Source organism: Alexandromys fortis, unplaced genomic scaffold (genome assembly GCF_014885135.2).
Source record: "Alexandromys fortis isolate MF-2015 unplaced genomic scaffold, M_Fortis_MF-2015_v1.1 scaffold_92, whole genome shotgun sequence".
Classification (NCBI taxonomy): domain Eukaryota; kingdom Metazoa; phylum Chordata; class Mammalia; order Rodentia; family Cricetidae; genus Alexandromys; species Alexandromys fortis.
In genome coordinates this window covers 1,895,915-1,921,326 of record NW_026067972.1, presented here as the reverse complement: position 1 = coordinate 1,921,326, position 25,412 = coordinate 1,895,915, and the positions used below count along the sequence as shown (strand labels likewise).

Here is a 25,412-nt window from a genome sequence, read left to right as displayed (position 1 = left end):
GGGGCCAAGGGGAATGGCACACCTCTCTGAGCTTCAGTTCCCACACACCTAAAGAGTTAAGGACACGTGGTTGTCTTCGCCCAACAAAATTCAGCGAGCACAAGAAAATGTGCAGAAAAACTGTAACAGGAAGGGGGTTATCCAAATGTAAATCGTCGTAGACACACAGGACACAAGACGACCTCCAAAGCACGCGTGGAACTATTCCTCCAGGGGCAGGGACAGTCCATCCTGCCTCCCGCTGGGACGAGGGGGCGGGACCACTCGACCCCGCCCCCGGAGGCGCCCCGCCCCTCTCGCGCCTGCGCGGTGAGTGTCGACGGCCTCGAGCGCCTAGGCGGGAGGTAAGGGGCTGACGGGCGGCCTCCTCGGGGGAGCTGGGCTGTGATGTGGCACCGCGGGCCGGGGTGTAGACGCCCGTGAGAGGCGCCAGGCAGCAGGCCCGGCTTCGGGCTGGTGCAAGCGCCGGGCCGCATCTAGAAGTGACCGAGCCTCCCAGGTTTCAGTTTTGGAGCAGCTGTCGCAGCGGGCGCGGGGAGGACGGGACCCCGCGGTGCCAAGGCCTCCGGGGTCGCTGTGGAGAGATGGTCCCGGCCCTGGGTCGTCGGGTCGCCTGCCCAGCCACTCCGATGGGGGCGTCGGTGTGGCCCGGGTGCGCCCTGGTGACGCCGAGGGGGACGACGCGACGCCGGTGCCCAGGCAGGACGCGGAGAGGCCGCAACTGCGGGGTCCGGGCCTGCACCCTAAAGTCAACACCCTGTGCGCCACCCACAAGCCCACGGGGACGCGTTACTTTGAGGGGTGGTGTTGTCAACTGTTTGGGACACTATCTAGGAAAGGAGCTTTTTCACTTATAAGTAACTCTGGGGTAATTTACTTCACATTTGAGTACTTTTTCTTCTTCGGGACCCTGAGTAAAATGGTACCCATCTCATCTTAGTTGTGAGTTCCAGGAGATCAAGTTTGTAAAGCACCTGACACCTTTCACTGCAAGTGTGTGTGCCAGGAAAATGATTACAGTCCTGGCTTCTAAATGTTCTTCCGTTCACGAAACAGCGGTTCTTAGACGTACACAAACACAAAAACTGAAGTAATTTACAATTATTGATAGTTCACGTAAGTAGCTGGGTGGTGGTGGCCACGCCTTTAATCCCAGCACTCAGGAGGCCAAGGCAGGGCCACCTCTGAGAGTTCAAGGCCAGCCTGGTCCACCGAACTAGTTCCAGGACAGCCAGGGTTTCACGGAAAAACCCTGACTGGAAAACCAAAACAAAACAAAAACAAACAAACAAACAAACAAAAACAGATCGCACAAGTAATACAGAAAACTACAGCTTTCCTTGTGTTAGCATTTTACATACCCTACAAAGTACAGTCACCGAGATCAAGAGATTCACATTAGAGTTAACTGGGTCTCTTGTGAGTCCGCTCTCTTTATTAGAGTGCGTTCTGTGTTCAGTGGGACCTAAGACCCAACCTCACTCTTTATCCTCCATAACACCGTCACCTTTTCCGGTCCGCTAAGTCTGGTGGCTTCTATGCTGTGGAAGAGCCAGGAGTTGGTAGTGCCTTTCAAGTAGGAAGTTGGCTCTCGTTTGTTGTGAATAGATTGTTTCGAATTTTTGTTAGGAATACCACAGGGCATCAGTGTTCTTTGCAGTTTATGCCACCACGGAGCCTTCACGTGGGATCTGCCGCCTGTGGTGTCAACCTTGATCGCTTAATTAAACTTGGTGTCTGGGGGATTCGCCACTGCAATTACTACTCCAGTGATTCTCCAAGTACTATTGCTTTGGTGCTGTGGTACCCTTCAGTTACCCTCCTTCTTTTGCTGAAATTGTTGTCTAAAGAGGAGCTGTCTGTCCGTTCTTCCGATTTCTTTTTCTGTATTCAGTTCTTTGTGTCAATATAAACTCCTTTGATTGCTGGGTGGTAGTGGTGCACACCTTTAACCCCAGCACTTGGCAGGCTACAGAGCTGAGTTCCAGGGCCAGCCAGAGAAACCCTGTCTGCCTTGTTTTTTTTAATTATTATTATTATGCATTTAATATATCAGATTGTTCTCACTTTGACCATTGGGAGGTGTTTGTTTTCTGTACCCCTGTGTTTTGCCTGCCCCAGTCCTGGAATCAGCCCGTTCTCCAAGGGCTCCTTGGTTTCCTTCTCTCTCTTGTTGGTCCTGTCTTTCAGAATGGTGTTAGATCCCAACCCCTATGGTGTGGGTGTGCTTATGTCTACTAGGGTGTCATTGCTTTCAGAGTCTTACAAAGGGCCGCAGTATATGCATATATGCACACCCATGTATGCAAGATCAATGTTTACTTATGTATTTATTTGTGAATAGTTTTTTTTTAAAAAAAGAAACAGAGCGGAATCTGTCTTCACACCACCAGGTTCATCCTGGTATAACTCCTGCTTGTTGTCTAACGGTGAGAACTGACTCATTTTCTGGGAAATGTTTCCTGATTTTTGTTCCGTCCTGGTATGGGCAGACAGTAATTCCGGGATATCTAAAATATACTACTGAGAGGTGTAGTTGGAATTTTCTTTGGGCTGCCAACCAGCTCCCAGATAAAGACATGGAAACTTATTAATTGTGAATGCTCAGTCTTAGCCTAGTCCCACCAGCTCTTTTAACTTAGTTTAACCAGTTTCTATTCATCTGTGTTTGCCCCGGGATTTTTTATCTTTCTTTCATTCTGTATGTCCTACTTTCCTGCTTCCTTCGTGTCTGTCTCTCTGGCCCCTGGTGGTCTCTTTTTCTTTCTTCCCGCAGCCTAAATTCCTACCCAGAAGTTCTGCCTGTACCTCCTTCCTTGCTATTGGCCATTCAGCTTTTTATTAAACCACTTAGGTGCCTTAGGCAGGCAAGGCAAAATAGCAATACATCTTTATATAATCAAACAAGTGCAACGTATCTTTCCGTAGTTAAATAAATGTTCTGCAACAGAGAGAAGCACATAGTACAACTGTTTTAGTCTTTAGCCTTCCAAGGTTCAGCAAAACAACCATATTCTGGGCTTTGATTGCTTCCCCCTCCCCCTGCTTAGTTCTATGGTAATTCAGTCTTATTTTGATATCTTATTTTTCATTTTATGTTTCTCCCACATCTTGGTGTTTTTAATTTTTTATGCAGTACCATTTCATCTTTAATACGTACAGCCCTGTGGGTTTTGACAAGTGCAAATAGCTGTATATCACCTCACCATGACAGAATAAATTCTATTACAAATATTTTATACTTTTTAAAACTATTAAAATAATGTAACAGCTTCATAGAAGTTTGGGAACTTAGGCATGTTGTTTATTTTTGGACACTTTTTACAGGTGTGAGATCTTTTATATTTTTTTAGTTTAGTGTTTTAATCATGTAACATGTTCCAACTTTATGAGTAAAAAAATACAAAGTGCTGAAAAGTACTTTCAGCCACTATTTAAATACACTTCCACACACATTCTGACATTGAATGTTAACTATTTCACGGTGTGATGCCATGCTAGACAATGTTTGTTACGGTAACAACGGAATGTCATGCTCTCAGATATACTATATAACTATATACTATATAACTATGTACTATAATTTTGTAAAAATAGAAAATGATAGAGGAAAATATTTTTAAACTTTTGTTAGAAGGAGACTGAACTAGAAAAGTCTCTTGAGGCACTATTTACCATACTTAATTGGCTAGAACTTGTAGAAGTGCTTTGATGAAATGTAAGATGGAAGAACCTTTTATGGCACATTTGGCGATGTGTATATTTTTAAATTTAAAGTAGGTCTGTTTAATATTTTTATTTTTAGCTATCTATATTAAGTAATCATGGGTGGTAGTGTGGATTAATGTATGAGGAAAGTAATCACAATTTGTTTATAATAGTGGAAAATTAGGATCATCTTAAATAGCACACAGTGGATGATTAGATTATGGAACATTCACATTGTAATCCTATGCTACTAAAAGTACATAATAAAATATTTACATGGTAACATTTCCCTTATCCTTGATCATGTTATTCAAAGTAAATCCAGCATTCATTCATCCATTCAGTCCAGTAATAGGGTATTATGTTCATTCTATCCTTTTATTTTCTTTATTGTTAAAGTATGATTTTATAATCCTTTGTAGTGTTTTGAAGGGCAGAAGGGTGAATTTAATAAATGTTATTGACCACATTCCCTACCAGATGCCTTAACAGACTCTAGGGATCCTGAAGTACACAAGAAGAAATGTTTGTGAACATACGTGAGAGCAAGCGTGTGTGCGCCTCTCTCTCCCTTTCTCCTTCCCTGCCTTCCTCCCTCCTTCTCTGCCTTCCTCCCTCCCTCTCATTTTAGTAGTTTCTTTTAATGAGGAGTTTGTTAAACTCAGTCTTGCATGTCTGAAAATAATTATTTTGATTCACCATAAATGATAATTTGCCTGGGTATGTCCCAGCTCCCTGGTACTTTGAAGACATTCCTATCTTTGATATATTGCTTTGATGAAAAGTTGGCTGCTTTTGTTGTTTTCATTTATCTGTTATCTCTGGTTTGCTTTTTAAGATTTTTTTCTTTGTCCTTGATGCTCTGCAGTTTCCTATCATATGCTTAGGTAAGTTTGTTTTTATTTATACTAGCTGGGCTATGTGCTTTTTCAACTTGAGATCTTCTGCCTTAATTCTCAGAATATTTTCTTTGTATGTTTTCTGTATTCTTTTCTGTTGGTTACTGAGCTTGTGAGGTTTATGTCCTTTGTCTCCTCATATTCTTTATCCTCTGAGTTCTGAGAGCCTCCGTTCAGTAGTCCTCTCTCCAGCTGTGCATGGCTTCTTGTTTACCTTTTCAGTCCTTTGTAACGTACTGCTTTTAAAAAAGAAACCCAATCCTTTTATGTCCTTTTGAAAAGTCTTTTTCTTCATTTATGTCTCTGTCTGTTTAGGAACAGACTAGACAATACTTCTCTTTTTTGGTCACTTTCTCAGCTCCAGGCCTTTGCTATTTTCTGTTTGTTTATTTGCTTTTTCTTGAGTCAATTTCTTCTCACACTGTACTTCTCCATTTGTCTCTAGTTCCAGTCTACCATGGGGTTCTGTTTTAACTCTGCTTTCGATACCTGAACATTTATTTTCCTTGGGAGCTTGTATTAAGCATAAGAACCAAGTTCTTAGTCAAGGGTAATGGAAGGTGTTTTTATAGCTGTTGCTTCAAGATTTTCAACTGTGGAAGAAAGGAAAAAAAACTAGAGTGTGGTTAAAGCAGTTCTTAATGTTAAGGGCATTAGATCTCTTTGAGAATCTGGAAACAATGAATCTTAAAGATTCAGGGTCTCACAGAATCAATACATGAATGTGTATCTCTGAGGACTGGATTGAGAAGCCATAACCCAACAGGAGTGTATATTCAACTTTGTTATTCTTGGGCTATTGGCTGAAGAGGTGACATCAAAGCATAATAAACTTTGGTGGTGTTCAAGCTTAGCTAAATAGGAGAGCATATCATTTATGTAAAATCTGTTACAAGCTCAAATTTATAAAATTGATATAAGTAAAATTTGTCTAGTAAAGCCAATGTAGGGTTCTGGAGCATGCTTACTTCCAGCTCTTACCTCTCCTTTCCTGTTCCCAAAAGCATATGCTGGAACTTTTTATATTGCTGTAGTATCCTGATAAAACAGGAAAAAAATCTCCATATATCTGCAAGAATTCGGTTCTTTAAAAAAAATTGAAGCACATTTATTTATGTGTTTGTCATTCACATGCTACAGTGTGCGTGTGGAAGTCAAAGGAAGTCAGGTCTCTCCCATGTAGGACCTGGGGATCACACTTAGCCTGTGTCTTGGTAGCAAGTGCCCTTACCCACTGAGCCATGCCCTGGCCTTATAAATATGCTTCTTATTGGAGTTCTGTTGCTGGTCATTTAGTAGACATTGCTAATCACCTTGTTTAATAAGGAGGAGATAAGGGCCTTCACTGAAAGGAGTTCTGTATTCTGCAGTGTACTTGAAGTATATAATTACACAATTACACTATTATGACACTGGAAGTGAAGTTTGATATAAGCAGAAATATCAACTGAAAATTTTCCTTGCAGTTTTGCTATTTGACAATTCTTTTAGAAGATAGCTATTCAGTGTCCAAAGCATATCAGGAAGTACTCGTTTTTAGTGGTGTTTACATACATACTTCATATTGCAAAAGACCTCAGGAGATAGCCATCAGAATGTAGAGAGTAGGTACTTAAGGTTAAATAGATCGATAGTTTTATTCTGTTCATTTTTGTATTTTCTTTAAACTTTTTTATTGCCTTTTTATTTATTAGAGATGATGTGTGTGCATGCACGTGTGCCCGTGTAGGATACAGGTACTATATTAGAGAACTCAGCTCTTTTCCTCTACTCTGTGGGTTCCAGGTATTGAACTCAGATCTTCAGGCTTGGTGGTAAGCTCTTTGACCCACTGAGCCATCTCATGGGCCTGCACTTATTCATATTTTCTGAACATCTAGAGAAGCTTGGGATGTGTGGAGGATCAGTGTTTCCAGGCCAGTTCCTGTCCTACCTGTGCTATGAAAATGAAACAGTTTGAAGAGTCCTTTAAAATGACTAGATACTATTTTAATATACATCATTTGATAGAAAAAAACCAAGCCATTCAATTTCAATTTTGGGTTTGATATGTATTTAGAGTAAAGAGTAATTGTATATTTGTTGATTTTTTTATTTTTAAAATTTTTTATATGTATGAGTGTTTGCCTGCATGTATGTCTATACACCATGTGTGCGGTGCCAGAGGGGGCAGAAAATGGTGTCAGAACTGGAACTGGAGTTCCAGTGGTTGTGAGCCATCATGGGCCCTCAGGAAGAGCAGCCAGATGACCCGATGAGCTGTCTCTCCAGCCCTACATTTGTTTACTTCTAAAATAATGGAAGCTGTTGTAAAAGCATTCTTAAATCTTCCTCTTTAGGTGTTTCTGCAGGAGAGAAGAGAGCCGCTACAAGTGGACGTGGCTCAACAGGCTTTAGGATGTCCGAAGATGAAGAAAAGGTGAAGTTACGCCGACTTGAGCCAGCTATCCAGAAATTCACTAAGATAGTGATCCCAACAGATCTGGAGAGGTTAAGAAAACACCAGATAAACATCGAGAAGGTGAGCATTTGTTTCCACAGCAGAAGCAGGTACCTGCCTGGATTCTTACTTGCTGTCTCTAGATTCCAGCTGAATAGAGAATCTGAGACTTCCAACCTGCTGATGCAGCAGGATTCCCTTCTCAAGCTGGTCTTCATGTTCTACAAATGTAATTCTTATATATTCCTTTATTATGTCGAAGAAGGGAGATAGGAGTAGAATTTGTACCTACTCTGCTCCTACCTCCATGTGCGATTAAAAAATTTGCACATGGAGGTTTTAGGTGGTTAGTAATTAAGTTGGACTGTTTGATAGAGCTCGTGATGTGAAGACGATGTGCTCATTTCGTTCATCCCAGGGCAAGTGTTTTGAACTCGTGCCTATCAGTAACTCTCTCCTCTTCATGTAAAGATGTAGATAAATGTGTGCTGTGAGGGAATTTCCTTTCTTCACTGCTTTTCTTTGAGACGTACCGACGAGGTGGGCTGGGGAAATAGGCAGAGGGTAGATGAGCTGTGCAGAGACCAGCATCGACCCTGCCCTGAATAGGTTGTGTGTGGGGTTTACAGATACAGCAGCCTCAGGTTTTCTGAGAAGTGAGCCCTAGCTTGGAAAGGTGGGTTGTCTTCTGCTTTAAACACTGAGCTGTATTCTCCTCTACTTCTCTTTTTCAATTTTAGGATTAGGGTGGACGATGTGGTCATTAAACCTTTCAGTATAAGCTCTATTCATTAAAAATACCAAATGTGTTTTCCCTATCAATTTTTTAAGTAAGTGCTTTTTTAAAAACACAGAAACTAATTTCTAAGATGTCTGCAATGGAAATTTCTCTGAGGATTTTTTTAAAATTTCGTATTATATTTTTTTCATCCCTTAATTCCTTTCTTCTTTACATATAAAGCATAGGTTTTAGCTTTAGCTTGTAAGGATACAGAAGGAACTGTCTGGTATTCTTGGAATGGAAACATGTGAAGGGATTCCATGTTTGCTTCATGAGATAGAGAAACATATCAAATCTCCAACCTAGAGTTGAGCAATCCAAAGTAAACAGTTCTGTTTCTATATTGTTACAGTGTTACAAAATGTGTAAAAGATTTGGTAAGGTCTGTTTCAAAGTCCTGAGCCATATCCATTTCTCCATTACAAAGATGATAAGCATTAGGTGGATGAATTGATTCTAAAAGGTAGAAACAAGTGGTTTGTGAGCTATTAAAGCCATGTCCCTCTTTATTGTCCTACTTTACCTTTGAGATTTAATACGTCTTACTCTGTATGAAAATGCCTGCTGGTATTCCCTTCAATTCTCACTACATGTGTGCGCAGCCCTACCAATGGAAAGCGAGAACCCTGCAGCAAGGTGGTGCAGAAGGAATAGGTCCACTACTGATTGAATTAGAAGCGTTATCTTGGAGTCAGTGCCATTGATTCTGCTCTGCCTGAACATGTTTCTTTTAGCATTTTTACTTATTATGAAACCTCCAGACATCCAGATAATTATAATGGATAGACAGATGATAATATCTAGAACTAAGAAGGCAAACTCAAATATATTTGAACACTTCACTGTAGGGTTTCTATTCTAACTATGAAAATACCTCTTTCTCTGTATAGAATTGAATAGCATGTTTTGATGGGTAGGCTATGGCATGTAAACATATTTAAAACCTGTAGTGCTCACTCTGTACAGGACAGTTAACTAAATTTAGGCTCCAGGTGTCTTGCAGTGCCTCACGTTCAAAAGGCATATTCTTCTTGAGGAAAAGGTGTAGAAAGATAAAATATTTATTATTCTGGCCATCAGTCATCCAATATGAATTTAAGAGAAAAAAGCCAGACTGGAGGGAAATTGAAGGGGAGCCTGTAGCAGAGTGATTCTGCAGCAGTGAGAACAATGAGAGCAGTGTGCTGTGGACACCTGGGCCGTGCTCCACAGGCCCTTCATCAGCACACTGTTACTCATGGTAAGTGTTACTAGCATGGGATCCTGGAGTTTGAAGCCCTAACATTCAGCTTTCTTAGCTAATGCCTCTTAGCTAAAGCACAGTAAATAGCTACAAGATAGCCAACTTGAAACACAATTTTCTTTGTGTTTCATATTGTTTCATATTGTTGGGATCTAAGAAGAAACTTACTGTGAGGGATGTACACACAGGATTGAAAACCCCCAAATGGCTTATCAGATAAGGTGGGGTTTGTTTGCCTTGGGTTTGCCTCCATCTCATCTCATGGTAATGGATGTCTTCCATTACCTGCAGGCATGCTCCATCCAACCCAGCTTCATTTTCCTCCTAATGATCTTATTAGCCTCTTTCTATTTTGAAGGTGAATTCCTCAGTAAAGAAGGTAGAGGAAGTATGGCCCTGAGTAATTTTGCTTTCTGTCTTACATCTGTTAATGACATGCACCCCATCATTTACCTCCATTCAAGCTTTGTTCTTTGTTCAGATCCCAGCTCTGGTGCTTCCTGTGAAGTGTGCTGATTGATGTCATCACCTTGTATTTAAACACATTATCTTGACACAGCCCTGTGAAGTAGACCTTAACATTTACAGATTTAACATCTTTGTTTTAACCCCAGTCTATCTGTTGGAGTTATTTTATTAGAGGTGATGCTGTAGCAGGGATGAAGTGGGGTTGGGGGGAGCTAAGAGGGGTAAGTATACTGTACATTATGTGGCCATCCATCTGACCTGAGAGAAGGAAAGTGAGCAAAGAAGATGACAGGCTCACCACCACTCCAAGCCCAGGCTGCTTGAGTACAGTATCCTCTCTTTGCTCTTGTTAGGCCTGGAGTCCAGGCTCCAGGTTCTCTAGTTGGCCCCTGCAGAGAGGGGCAGGGCAGTGATGTGGTAACTGTTTGTGTGGCTTATGTAAGCCTCCCACTAAACCTGCTTTTCTTTCTACCACACTTTTTAACTGGTCACCTGCACCTAGTATTTCTGGATGTCCAGCCTTCCTGGAGGACAGTTGCCTGTGGCCTCCGTGTATCTCTCCCCTCCAGCCACCTCTACAGGCTCAGATTGTTGCTCTCTGTGCTCTGCTGTATCCGCTACAGTGTGTCTATATTCTTTCCAGCTTCTGAAGTTTGGCTGGAAGCTTTTGTCTGTTGGTGTCTTCTATTGTGTTCTTATTGCTCTTGTGAATTTTCACCTCTTAACATTCTTTATTGTCCTTTCATGGGATTTTGGAAAAGAACAGAAGTGAATATTTGTATTCAATTTACCAGGTTTAATGAGAAACGAGATTATTTATTACAGGAAATAAATATTAGCTTTCCATAAGTATTTATGGGTCTTTAGTATTGGCTGTTTCTTAGATTTCTAGCCTTGAATGATATGCAAAAATAGATTTTCAATTCTCAAGAAGTTTGCAGTTTAGTTAAGGAAACAAGATAGAAAAATAATCCAAGAATGATGAGAGGTAGCTTGTGAATAGTGTGAAATGGGCGGCATGAACTAGACAGCAGCTTGAACCCAGCAGTACCAAATGAAAGAAGACGACTGACTTAGTATGCATTTGTTCATATTTATTTGTTTGTTAATTTGTAATTACAGTATAACCCCCCTCTCCATCCTGTGACTGTTTCCTTTACCAAACTCAGGTGATGGTGAATAGTACTGGGTGTGATGAATGTGATAATTCAGCTCTTGTCCATGTTTGGTTATCAGGGAGCTATAGGCACATCTTGCAGTTCTGGCCAGTAAGTCTTGACAAAAGCTTGGTAGGAATTTGGAAACCTCCAGAAATATTTTCCTACTTTAAAAGAGATACACATGTAGGGAAACAGTCCTCTCTCTTCTAGTGGTCTGGTTATGTCTTCCTGTTGTATTGGAAGTATAGCCGCCCTACTGCATTAGGAGACAAATCTGAGGGCCTTTTTGAAAGTGCAAAAGGTGGAACCTGGCACTTGATGACCTTGTCAGTGCCTGTATTGAACCACTCTGGGATGATTGCCACACACCTGGCTACTTTCTGTGTGACGTAGGGAGTGTGTTTCTTGTTAGAGCCACTTTAAAGTTTGTGTTTTTGTATTTAGTGACCCAAAGCATAATGCCGAGGTTCTTCCTTAATCCACTTGCCTGTCCTGCTGTGCGGTTAGACAAAGACCATCTTGTGCAAAACCAGCCACTTAGAAATGCTAGCCAGCAGCCCAAACTTAACTACAAGTTTAAAAGTTGCTTCTATAGGGGTTTTCACACATATTAGTATATCACTCTGCTCCCCCTTCCCACACCAAATATTTGGGATAATAGCTTTCACAGTATATCATAATTTCACATAAAATTGAATAGTAAGCAGTAGCAAACTGAATTATTTTATTCTTTATTTTCTTATAACTCACTATAATAAGAGATAATGCATTGAGACAGCAATCTCTTCTATAGTCTCTTTGATAAGTGAGCAAATAAAGACGGCAGTAGAAAAGGCTGCTGCTTTCCTTTATTGAGAGTTCTGTTACGAGTTTTCTTGCCATAGCACTTAGTCTTATAGTAGCTTTACAGGTCAAGTATTGTTGTTTGTTTTGTTTTTTAGTTTTTTTCACTATTTATTTATTTATTTATTTATTTATGTGTATGTGTGTGGACATCCCTCCACACTGTAGATGTGGAGGTCAGAGGACAACCTTTGAAGTCAGTTCTCTTCCTTCTATGTTGTGGCTCCTAGAAGTTAAATTCAGGTCTTGAGCTTAGGGACAAGCACCTTTGTCTGCTCAGCCATCTCACTAGCTGAGACTGCAAGCATGCATCTTACCATCTGCTGCCATTCAAGCTTTGTATTTTGTTAGCTCCTAGCTCAGGTTCCTATGGAGGGTGCTCTGATTGATTCCATCGCCTCAGACATAAAGACTTCACTATGCAGGAGCCTTAACCTTTACAGACTTAGCTTCCATGCTCTACTATTTGGAGCAAAGTGTACTATTTGGAGCAAAGTGTTTGCAGTTATGATGATGAAATTATAACTGCATATGATCATTGTAAAGAGTAAGATATTATATGATGAGACTGGAGAGATCGCTCAATAAATAAAGTGCTTGCCAAACAAGTATGAGGACCAGAATTTGGGTCCCCAACACCCACATAAAAGTTAAGCAGGTATGGCGGTCTGCTTGTAATCTCAAAACTTGAGGAGGCAGAGATGGGATTTCCAGGAGTTTTAGTTGGGGTTTCTGTTGCTGTGATAATGATCATGACCAAAAGCAAGGGAGAGGAGAGGGCTTACTTTAGCCTGTGCTTGTGGGTCACAGTCCATCACTGAGGAAGTCAGGACAGGAACTCAAGCAGAGGCCATGGAAGAGTGCTGCTTGCCAGCAGACTTACCTGCTTTTTTTTTATGATGCCCAGGACCACCAGGCCAGAGCAAGCCTCACCCACCATGGGCTGGCTCTCCCACATCAATCACTAATTATGGAAATGTTCTGTAGGCTTGCCTCCAGTCTGAGTTTATGATCAAATGAAGGGATTTTTTATCATTTGCTGTCCCCTCCTGTCAGATGACTCCAGCTGTGTCACATTGACATAAAAACTAGCCAGCACACCAGGGCAAGCTGACTAGTTAGACTAGTTAAGTCAACAAGCTCCAGGTTAAGCTCGAGACCCTGACTTAGTAAATACAGTGGAGAATAACTGAGGTAGACATACAAACCACCACAATAACTTATGTTAATATCTTGCCTCTACACACTCGTGAACACACATTCACACCTCCTGACATGTACTGTCATACAAAGGGAAGCACATATGCACGACTCACATACAAGTATATGGAAAATATATGCTCTAGGTATTTACTCAAAAGTGGAGTATGTAATTAGTGAGCTGCCTGTCGGTAATTTCTAATATATTAGATTTAGAACATTCCTGTTGCCCTTCATGTTTGTTCCTGTTTTGTATTTTTAATATTTGGTAGTCAAGGTGAGGCAGTTACTCTTATCTGTACTTTGAAGTAGATATTATCTTCAATATGTAAGTAATCCTCACTTTATGACCCTTAGCCACTGGTCCATCTGCCAATGCTGGCTGTGTAGCTTTTCTGTAGATTGTTTAGTATTTTCTGTGTAGTTAGTCATGGCACCTATGAAGGGAGCTTCCTTTCTGATTTTCCTCCATGTTCCCCCTCTCCATCACTTCCTCCGTATCTCTTCCTGTCTTTTTTTTTTCCCTCCATTTCTTCTTTTGTCTTTGTTCTGCCCTATAGTGCTGATTAGAGTTTCCAGTGTCTTACTGACTGCCACTGGAAAGAATCTTCTTTCCCATCTTAGAGAAGGGTCCTTCTCCACTAAGTATGATGTAATCTGTGTGGACTACTTTTTAGCACCTGCCTCATGATTCAGAATATACATACTTATAGTGTGTGTATGATGTCATATGTGCCATGTTGGCATGTGAAAGTTGGAGGACAACCTGCAGGAGTTGGTCCTGGAGATGGAACTCAGGTAGTTAGACTTAGCACCCATTTGCTGAACCATCTTGCTGGCCTAAGAGTTCAGAAATAATTAAAAAGTTGGTATTTATCTGTGTATTTACCATTTGTCTATACTCCCTGTTGCTTTGTGGAGAATGAGTTCTGTCAGGTACCATCAGCTTTTCTCATACTGTCTTGTGATGGGGTCAGCTGCTGCGCATGTGTCTACGCTTCTCCTTCGCTTCCCTGGGTGGTGGTTGTTGAGCTGTGTCTCTTCTCTGTGGCCTGCATGTTGTTCCATTGGCTCTGACTTGTCTTGTTCATCAGGGACTTCTGTCACTCTTGTCCTTGTCCCTCTGCACTTCAAGCATCTTTTTCTTTCTGCTTTTTAAATTTTTTATCTTAGTTTTAAGTAGTTAATATCATTCTACTAACAAATAACTAAAATTCTTCATACATATTAAGGATGCATGAGAAGGAGTCCTGTCCATCTTCCAGTTTCTTTTATATCCTCATTCTCTGTATTTCCCTTCCCCAGAGAATCTGTACATAGACAAAACCTTTATTTTGTTTTTTTTTTAAAGTAATTTGGTCTGATACTATTTTGTGTTATTGTTTACTATTAGTTCTCAATTTAAAAAATGTAATATTAAAAGCCTTCAGAAAGATAATTCTCATTACAAAAAATTATGGTTTTCCCTGCCTCTTATGTTTGAGTAGATGAGTAAGGGCTTTGTGGTAACTGGACATGGTCTCATGATGTAAAACTCAGCACTCACTTTCCCTATTTTTTGTTTTTTGTTGAATAGTATCAGCGGTGCAGAATTTGGGACAAATTGCATGAAGAACACATCAATGCAGGGCGCACTGTTCAGGTAAGGCTGCTGTGTATGGCAAATCTATAAAAAAGACAGTCTTGGGGAAATGAGCCTTTGTCTAAAGTGCACATTTCAAGATGTCTGAGACGAGACAAGCATAGACAAAGTCTGTTTCCGTTCCACACGCTCCGTGCACCCATGTTTGATTCCATCTCATGAGGTCAGCTGTGGCATCATACTGGCTGGAAAGTGGCAGGTTTCGGGATGTTTAGGACTTGTGGGTTTTGAGGTAGGGGTGTTGAGCTTACTCCTTCCTAGCTGACCCATTTTTGTGTATTTGTTGCTGTTTTACCAGGAACTGCTGAGTCACCTTTCATGTTACCTAATTTTCCTTCAGGAATAACAAATTAACTTATATTTTCACAATCAATGCATTTTCCAAAAACCTTACAAAATTCACAGTATTTCCCAAGGTTGTATTAATTAATTGGTTGGTTAACATAATGCTACTTACAGTTTTAAACTTTTTTTAAAAAATTGCTTTGAAGGGAGGGTAAAAGTTTCTTAAATATCCCTTGAGCAAACATTTCTTAATTGTGTTCTTCATATAGGTTATGCAGCTATGCTTGTAAGACACCAGCAGCTATAATTTGAGAGTTCCAGATTTCTATCTATGAAATATATTATCCATATTTAGTTATTTACTTTAAAAAATAAGTTCTAATTATTTTAAACTAGCTTTGGAAATAGTGTTATATTCAGGGTCTGTGAGGTGGTTCATCAGGTAAGAGGCACTGGCCACCGAGCCTGAGAGCCCAGGTTCCATCTCCAGGACCCAAGGTGGAAGGAGAGAGCTGACTCCGGCTGGTTGTCCTGTGCCCTGCACACGTGTGCTCTGGCACTCAGGCACACTCACACTAAATAAGTCCATAATTCTTTAAGAGTAGTACAGCAGAAGCAGAATCCTACGGTTCTCTATCTTATCCACTGTGAGGCCTTTGGCTCCCTTCCCGTGTTTCCTCATTATTACTGACGAGCCTATGTAGCCCTGTGGCTTTGACACCATCTATTCACCCCTGCCGTGTGGGTGGAGCCCTAGCTTTCCACTTTGTTCTCCTGCCTCCCTTCTCCTGTATAATTGCATATGTGCAGTCCTTGGTTCAGTTAGTACTCAGCACCTCATTATTTTGATTATAAGGACATTATTTTCTGCCAAATCAAATAGTGAAATACAGTCCAGACCTTTACTTTTTTTTTTGAAGTTAATAACAACCTTATTTTTAATTACCTGGCTTTCTGTCTGTGTATTTTTGAGTTCTGTTAAGATGTTCCACATTAAAAAGGCATTTAAAAAAAGATGTTCCACATGTCTTATCATATTGCTGTCAATGATATTTTCATGAGTTTAGATCTATCTGTCCCGTTCTTTATTTTGGAAGTTCTTTCTCTAAGCCCTTCATCGCTCATTCCAGTGTGGAACTGTCTGATGCATAGCAGCTGCTGCCCTGAACCTTCCCTGTGTCTCTGCAGAACTCCCCCCACTGTTGTGTTGGTTAGCACGCAGAGGTAAAGGGTTAAGTAGCTGTGTGTCTACAGCCCTCACTGTAGTTACACCAGGTGTAGAATTCCCTTTGGAACTGACTTTCAAGCATGAATGCTTTCCAGCTCTTTGTGTGATTTTTTTCAATATCTGAATCACCTGATTCCCCAGTCTTTGCAATGGACTTTTTTCTTCCTTGGGGCCTTTTGTGCTCCTTTTATCCCTAGTACTCTGAACTTTTAATGTGTTTTGTGTTGTATCTTATCATTTCCATCTCAAAAATAATTTTCTTTAGTTCTGTGAAATTTTATTTATTTATTTGCTTCTTTATTTGTATTTTGAGACAGGATCTCACTTGGGCATAGGTCGGCCAAGAACTCACTTTGTAGCCCTGGGTGTCCTCAAACTTATGGCATCTTCTTGACAGCCCCCAAGTGCAGGGGCTGTAGGTGTGAGCTACCACACCTAGCCTTAATTCATTCTCATAGTCTCTCTCCTCTCTCTTGAATATTTGAAGGTATTTTGTTGTGGGACCTGAGGAGATGGCTCAGGAGGTAAAGTGACCACTGGGCAAGTATGAAAACCTGAGTTCAGATCCCCAGCACATGTAAAATGTGTAAAAAGTCAGTCAGGTGTGGCATGCATCTTGACCTTAGTGAAGACAGGCAGATCCTTGGAACCTGCTGTCTAGCCACTTTAGACACTCAGTGAGCTTGGTACCCTGTCTCAAAAAATAAGGAAGAGAGGGATAGAGGAAGACACCCAACAGATGCTGACCTCTGCCCCACACAAAGGGTCACACATACTCAACATGTACAAATGTGTGCACACACTATTGTAACTCCCAGGCTGCCCTGGCCTGACAGCTAGCTGTTTGTTTGTTGACTATTTTTACATTTCAAATGCAGAGCTGAATAGTTGCTACAGAGACTATATCGCCGCAGAGTCTAAGTTGTGCACTACCTGGCCCTACAAAAAGGGTTGCCAGTCTTTGTTTCACTGAATGTGGGAACTCAGATTGCATGGCACAGTGGTTAAAAACGAGCCTGGGAACCTGGGTTCAGGTCCCAGAACCCATATAAAAAGCTAGACACCATAGTGCATGTCCATGGTTCCAGCATCCCTACAGCAAAATGAAAGCAAAGACAGGCAAGTCCTCTAGAAGATTTTAGGCTCACTAGTCGGAATAACTCAAGTGTATCAGTGAACAAGAGAGACCTTGCAAAACAGTGAAAGGCAAAAACCAACACCAGAGGTTGTTCTTTACCTCACACTCAAGCACATTTGACACACATCAGACAAACACATAGGCACAAATGTATATATAGATATATAAACATATTTAAATTAGAATATTTGCAATATCGTGAAAATTGAGATTGGATGGAGTGAATGCAAGATGTCCCTAGAAAAGATTCCAGAAGTGCAAGGAATAGATAGTAGCTTCAAATAAGATGGAGAAAAGCAGATTGGTTTGAGATTGAGATGGAAATACAACTTGTCTCTATGTTATACTAGATGGTAAATAAATAGATTACAGGCCTAAGGAAGAGGGGGCATTCGACTCTTCCCAGATCCCACATGCCATCAAGATTTAGTGTGGGTCCAGTGGTCCTGAGCATGTTAATGTTAATGAGATTATTATGACTAGTGTTTCTTACCGTCTTGACTGTTTAATGTTTTACTAACAATCATATGATTTGTTTGATATATTGACTGTATCAGAGAATTTGTGTACTGATTTTTAAAACCATGTTGACATTATTGGCCTCCATCTGGTATAAGAGATTTATGTGTGCCATTGAAGTAATGAGATCAAACTTGTTAGATTCTGGTGTTTACTTACTGTATTCATCTCTGCTCTGGACTTAGTGTATAGGCTTGTTCATGGCTAGTTTGTGATTTAAAAAAATATTTTTGTTTTAGAAACAAGTTATAGGTTTTCCAGGTTTATCTGAATTAGGCTTCTGTAAAACCCACCTTCTCAATTTGACTTGTGTTTTAAGACAAAGGACTTCTCATGTGATCTAATTTTTCAACCTTTTCTTTTATGTTTTATGCTTTAGGTATCATGTACAAGTAACTTTCTCCATACTCATAAACAAGGTTTTGTTTCAAACTACTTTATTCATTTTGTTTTTGAGACAAAATGTTATGTAGCTCAGGTTGGCCATAAACCAACTATAGCTTTGAGGATGGCCCCAAACTCTTAACCATCCTAGTCTGTCTCCTGAGCCCTAGTAATAATAATACACACCACTGTACAGGGTACTAATTCATTTGGTCTTAGATACTTTATAAGCGTGTGTGTGTGTGTGTGTGTTGACTTTCTTTTAATTTTTGGTTAATGTACCAATATAGTTAGTTTTCAAAATAGATAGATTTTTATAGCCAATTACTTTTAAAGTCTTATTATTTCTAATGATTTTTTGTAATGCCTTTGGATTTTCTTTCCTGGTTCAACTTTTTGAGACTCATTTTTTTTGTCTTATAGTATAACCATATTTTCAGATTCCTATTTTATTTTGATTACTTGCATTTTTTTTTTAAATCTGACTTACCACTTGAAAAAAGAGTTGCTTAAAAATAAGCTTGTTCAGCCTGGTGGTGGTGGTGGCGGCGCACACCTTTACTCCCAGCATTTGAGGTAGCAGAGGCAGGTGGATCTCTGAGTTCGAGGCCACCCTGATCTACAGAGCAAGTTTCAGGATAGTCAGGGCCTCACAGAGAAACCTGACTTGAAAAAGTCAAGAGTCAGAGGGCAGGGGTGAGGGGGGACTCACGCCTTTAATCCTAGAACTCAGGAGACAGAGGCAAGTGGATCTCTTGAGCTCGAAGCCAGACTGCTCTATAGAGCGAGTTCCAAAACAGACTCCAAAGCTACAGAGAAGCCCTATCTTGAAAAAAATAAAAACAAAACAAAAAAAGGAAGAAGCCAAAAGGAAAAGAAAAAACAAACACAAAAAGCTTGTTTAAATATATCTTTTTAAAATTGCAGCTTAATGCCAGAGAGATGGCTCAGTGAGTATGACCGTAGTGATACTTGTACCGTTCATGGCTGAAGGGGAGAACCAGCTGCCAGAACTGGTTTTTCTCTGACTGCATATGTGCATATGCATGTGTACTCATACACACACTTAAAATACAAAAATAATTTAAACACTATATAAAACACAGTAACTCCTGTAAAATAATTCTTTTATTTAATTTTTTTTCACACAGTATATTTTGACCATATTGCTTCCCTTTCCTCAACTCTTTCCCAGATCTTTCCCACCTCTCTACCAACTAGACTTTATATTTTCTCTCTCAAAAAATTCCAGTAAGAGAAAAACCAAGAAAATGAAACTAAATAAAAGACACACAGAAAACATGGAGTCAATTTTGTGTTAGCCAGTAACTTCTGGGCATGGGGCCTGCCCTGGGCAGTGGTTGATACACCCAGTTTTCTTGTGGAAAAACTGATTTTCCCTTTGCCAGCAGGTATCAATTGCAAATAGCTTCTTGGTTAAGGGTGGGACTTTATGTCCACTTCCCTTCTGTTTTTCTATTTTTCTGAATGTAAAATGTCATTATACTGTATTCAAATTATACATTTCTAATAGATTATATCATGTTTGCAATTGTTTGCTTTAAGAAAGTTACATACAGTTTCTGAACTTAAGTTTTCTCAGTCATCAAATTAGCATAATGGTACCTAACTCTGGGGATGATTGTAAGAGTGTCAGTCATATGTGCCAAGATCCTACACAGCCTATATAATAGCAGCAAATATTCAGTAAGTTAGTTTTAGATGGATTATGTAATCATGTTACTTTTATTCAGTTTTCTGACCTGTCATATAAAAGCATAAAATAAATATTTTGGATGTGGATGTGTATGCAGGCCGGAGGTCATTGTCTGGTGTCTTTCTCAGTCATCTTAATTTTTGAGACTGAGTCTCTCACTGACCTGGAGCCTGCCTATTTGGCTAGAGTCTCTGGCCAGCGAGCTACAGGGATCGTCCTGTCTCTGCCTCCTTAGTACTGGCTCTCTGGCACATGCTCTGTGTCTGACTTTTTCATGTGTCTGCTGGGGATCTGAACTCATCTCTCCATGCTTGCATAACAAGCACATTGCCAACTGAGCTGTCTCCACAGTCCTAAACTAAATATTTTGAAAAACTGTCTCTTGTCTCTCCTCTCTATCTTAACACACAGTGGGAACACTGATTGATAGCAGAAGTTATAAAAAGTATCTCAGTTTCTGCCTTGAGGGATCCCAGCTGGGTGACAATACAAGCTATCAGTTCAGTATCTGCGTAGAGGTTTAGAGCTTCTGGAAGAGTAAATTAAAGTCAGTATATGAGTAGCTGTGAAATGTGTTATAAAAATTAGCTACCTGGATTCTGGATAGTAGGTTTTTTTTAGATAAAAGAAACCAGAAGAACAGAGACATTAATGCTTGTCTAAAAAATATTTTTAAAGGAACTTGAGAGACTTGTTGTTGAAGCAGTAAGTGACAGTGTAGGAGGAGTCCAGGTCTCAGTGCTCTAGTGGCTTAGTTAGACACCATTGCACAGTGGTTCTCAGTCTGTGGGTCATGGCCCTTTCACAGGGTTGCCTAAGACCATTTGCCTATCAAATGGCCAAGGCAGTTTCTTTATTTTTTTTGGCAGTTTCTTTATTAACGAATGAAATCAACACAAAACAGAAGACTCTCCCACATCAGAGAACCACTGCCATAGTGAGAACCGATTCCCATGTTTAATCATATTTTCTCTATAATCTCTTACTGTTAACTCAACTAGATAGGCACTAAAGTATGGCCCTTAACACATAATAGTAGATGTTCATTAAATACTTGAATAAATGGATTAAGTCCTTTTCCCCCTTTGACGTTTTAGTCTCCTTGCCTGCTCCCTCCAAATTGAACCAGAATGCTATGCAAGCCAGGCAAGTTCTCTTCTACTGATCTCTGCCCCAGCTGTGATTTCAATCTTTAATACTTGGTTTTTAGTTTATATAGGTATATGAGGCCATGTATAAAATTTTTGGTACTGGTTGATACTAAAACTTGTGTAATGTCATACTACTATCAATAAACTTTATGAGGTAAACAGTGCAAATAAAGAATAGTCCAGATTTACTTTAATTAAATAGTTATGACTCTGGAGCCCTTAGCAGTAAATTATACTATGTCTAGAGTGTGTTTGCTGTGGTATTTAAATGTTTACCACTGGACTTGTGCTCGTGTTTGTAAAGAAATCTGATTAATTATTATGATACCAAATGTTTTCTGCTGTACACAATTTGCTCTCAAAATTGCATGTTATAAAAACACATTAGGAATCCTAAATCAATATTTAATGAAGGCAAATATATGCATAGCCACTCTTCTTTTAATCATCAAATACATAATTAGCCATTTTTTCAGAATTCTCAATTAACTTAGAATAATTGCTTTTTACAATTATCATCCATATAGAGAAGTATATGTTTGACTGTAACCCAAGCTTTAGACAGGAATTTGGAGATATTTCTGAATAAAGTGGGAGAAGAGAGCTAGTTATTAATTTAGTTATTAATCTGAACAGGTGGGGATATGTTTCTTTTTAAAGTTTGGGCATAGTTTATAGTTTATATTTGTATATTGCAAAGCTTGTTAAATACTGAGTTGATGAACTTACCTTTTTAAAGCTTGCTACCCTTATGGCCTCATTGCTCTAATTTGTGCATATTTCTGCAGATTTATTATTATTATTATTATTATTATTATTATTATTATTAGATGGGGTCTTCTGCACAGGCTGACCTGGAACTTCTATGTGGGTGAGAATGATTATGAATTCCCTATCCTTTTGCCTCCATCTCTGAGTCCTGGATTATAGGAACACTCACCACTGGTTTATACCATGATGGTATTGAACTAGGTTCATGTGTGTGTAAACCCTTTCTGTCGTTTCAGGGTTTAGCATTCCTGCCTTCTGGTCTTACTATTAGAAGAACAGAAATATTTTATCATCCCCATTTTCTCAGTGTTATTGTAGACACTGGAAAAAGTTAGAAGCAAAAGAAAAGAAAATCCTTCTCCTATATATTTTGTATTTGGGGTAGTGGCAGGGGGAAAGAATCAGAGATTTTATTTTTATTTTACATTTTATTCTTTTTTTCTGGTTCTGGAGACTGAACCCAGGACCTTACTATACATGCCAGACAAGTACTCTACTACAAAACTGTATCCCCAGCGCAAAGTGTTTATCTTTAACAACATGTAACTGTCCATATTTGTGCAGTGTGACTTTTTTCAGTGAATTTATTTTTATAAGTATTGGGTGTTTTGTCTGCATGTATGTCTGTGCACCATATGCATTCTGTAGCCACAGAGACCAGAAGAGAGTATTGGATCCCTGGGACTGGAGTTGTGAGTAGCCATGTGGATGCTGGAAACTGAACCCGGGTCCTCTTCAAGAGCATCCAGTGCTCTTACTCCCTGAGCCATTTCTTCAGCCCCGAGTAGGATGTTTTAAGGGGGTGTGTTAATGTGGTGATGCAGCCAGGCAGTTCTGTCACCTGAAACTTTTGTCATTTTGCTGTGGTGACAGCATTCACAATTCTCTAGCTGTTCGGACACATACCAGAAAGTGTGGTAAGTGTAGTTCCCCTGCTGAACAAGAGCACCAGAACATACTAGAACTGTAGTTTTGTGCTTGTTGAACAACCTCTCTACCCTTTCCTCATCCTCTCCCCCAGCTTCTGGTAACTATTATTCTACACTCGGCTTCTATGAGAGCAGCTGTTTTAGATTCTTCTGTCAATGAGATCATTTAGCATTGCTCCTTCTGTGCCTGGCATAGTGTCCTCCAGACTCATCTACACTGCAAACCAAAGCTTTTATTACTTTTTTTTTGGGGGGGTGTAGTTTCCAGTTTTCTGTATATCTGCCACCAGGTTTTCATTTCCTACTCACCATTGACTAACCCTTAAATTGACTTTATATGTTGGCTTTGCAGACAGTGCTGTGGATAGCATAGAAGAACAGAAACCACTTTGACAAACTGATTTTGTTTCCTTTGCATATACACCTTCAAGTGGAATGCTGGATCACAGGGCAATCATTTTTGTGTGGGAACCTCAGTGCCATTTTTCATAATTGATGTACTAATTTATATTTCCACACCAAGTATCCAAGAGTTCCCCTTTCTCTACATTATTTTTAAAATAGTTTTTCAAGTAAATAAATACCTAATATAACTGATGGTTACACTTGGCATGAAGAAAAGTAAAGCCAGGGGTCAAAAATCTAGTAATGAACTCTTATATAAGCAGTAGTTGTGGAAGGTTCTGGATAATGTTTTAGGAAAGCCCTGAGGAAACTGGAGGCATAAAATGAGGGACAGGGTTCTCCAAGCATGGGGACAGTCTGGAGGGAGGCTGTGGTGGGAGGATGTTTGGCATGCCCACCCGGTGATTTGTGAAGGAGAAGTGTGGGAGATAAAGTCAGACTCCAGCTGGGTCAGGCCATGAGAGGACCTGCAGGAAGCAGCAACTCAGAGTGGGGAGGAAAGCTCCAGAAGGTTTTGAGCATTTAGTGACCTAAGACAACCTGAAGACATCTCTTTCCCATTAAAATAAAGGTAGTCTTGAAGGGGCAAGGATAGGAACAGCAGATGAGGAAGGTGGCTAGTGTGATCATCAGGGTACTGATGTTAGACACATTTTTGTTTGTGTCTGCTGGGGAGAGATAAGCAGATGTGTACTTATCCCACACAGGGAACCAACAATAGATCAGAGAAACAGTTCCACCAAAGTCTAGCTTAGAGGACCAGTGGGCTTACTAAGGGTTACTTAGAGAACTGTGGATGAGTTGAAGGCAGCTGCATCCCTGAAAATCCACCATAGCTGGGGTGACAGCTCACAAAAGCTGCTTCCCTGGAGCTCTCTAACTTTTGGGCAGCTTGGCCAGTCAGAGTCCCTTCTACCCAGCAATATAACCTTGCAGAAGAGGCCTGTGGCTCTCCTGAGTTTTAAGAACTTCCTCAGACTTGTTAGTTGTTCACTTTCTGAGCTTTTAAATTCTGTTAACTTCCTGTTAACAAGTCCCTTTCTAGGAAAGAATATTTCAATTTGCTGTACAACATTAGTGAAGGTACACACCATACTCTTACCCCACCCCACCCCACGTGACTGATAGGCTAGATTTTTACCTGCTGTCTTTGTAACTAGAGGATTCCTACCCCAAGTCTAATAGCATAGGAAACTGTCGGATAGCAACTCTAATATTAAGCACATTTTAAAAAATTATACATGTGCATATTTTAAACACAGAAACATTTAAAATTGTAAGATAATATAATAAATACCATGTATTTACTGCTTATTTATGTCAGATCCTCATAGTTGTCTCAGTTTCTTTTCTCTTTCAAGGAAGCTGCCAGTTCTAGGAAAGCCCATTCCCATTCCCCAACTTCATCTGAATGAAATCTTTACCTGACTTAAGTATGACTGTATATAAGTAATTTATTGCTACATATTTCCCCTCCTTTATCTCAAATAATTTTCTTGTGTTATTAACTACCATGCCATAGGGTACATGTATTTAAAGTAGCTAATCTTTAAGATATGTTTGACCTGTGTCTCTGTGATAAAGGTATCCCCTAATCACTGCAGATTTTATCACCTGGATCACTTCTTAACTACACTTCTGTACCCCTGCGCCCTCTTGGCTTCTCCCTGCCATGTCCTTCTGCTAATACCTTCCCCGACCTCCTACCACTAACTGGCTTTCTGCTGCTGTGCCCCAGGTAGGAGATTCTTGGAATTTTATATAATCTATACAGAATATGAAAATCATAATCATACAGCATAAAATCCAGTTTCTTTAACTCTGTGACTATTCCAAGATTTGTCCCTCTTGTTCTATGAGTCCATATTTAATTTCTTTTTATTAATGAATAACATTGCATTATGTGAATATAGCATAGTTTATCTGTTTAGCTGTTAATGGATATTTGGATTGTTTATTGTTTTGTGGAATCTTCCTCAGCCCATCTTTATGCCTCTTAAGGTGTCCTCCCATTGCCTTTGCTACTCTCCTTTTGTCACAGCTTTGGGGACTCTCACTGGACATGGTGCATTTTCTTCTCTCAGTTTGTTGAGCACCTTTGACCTCTTAGTTTACTGTTGCATTGATTTGGAGAATTTTCTACCTTTATTTTCTTCTTAGTATGCTCTTCTGTCCCCTTTCCTCCCTCTTCCAAGAACTCCAGATGCATGTGCCTTTGCTTTACTGTCACCGCACAGCTGACTAGTGCTGTTAAAAAGGTGCTTCCTTTTCTGTTTTCATTTTGAGTGACACCCAATGCTCTGCCTTTGTTTACTGTCTCTGGTGGTAGTGTGTCATCTGTCACTATTTCTTTTCATCTTTTAAGATGAGTCTTTCTCCAGCCTTGTATGGATTCCTCACTCTGAGGTTCTAATTCATTTCTCACCGAGCACTGCTTTAACAACAGCCCCTGGGCATCTGCAAGGTACAGTGTTTCTTTTCTCCTCAGTGCTCTAGTCTCA

The 25,412-nt window shown here is 40.0% G+C and overlaps 1 protein-coding gene across 2 annotated transcripts in view; it reads left to right on the top strand.

The window, feature by feature from the left end:
• The first annotated feature begins 271 nt into the window (after positions 1-271).
• Positions 272-25,412, top strand: part of Stx17 (syntaxin 17) — a 47,678-nt gene continuing 22,537 nt past the window's right edge. The window contains exons 1-3 of one of the 2 annotated variants that reach the window (XM_050155890.1): positions 272-344; positions 6,947-7,128; positions 14,319-14,384. In XM_050155890.1, the coding sequence (XP_050011847.1) occupies positions 7,006-7,128; positions 14,319-14,384 (189 nt within the window). In that variant the 5' untranslated portion in view covers positions 272-344; positions 6,947-7,005. The remainder of the gene's footprint in view (positions 345-6,946; positions 7,129-14,318; positions 14,385-25,412) is intronic. The other variant, XM_050155889.1, reaches the window with a different exon arrangement.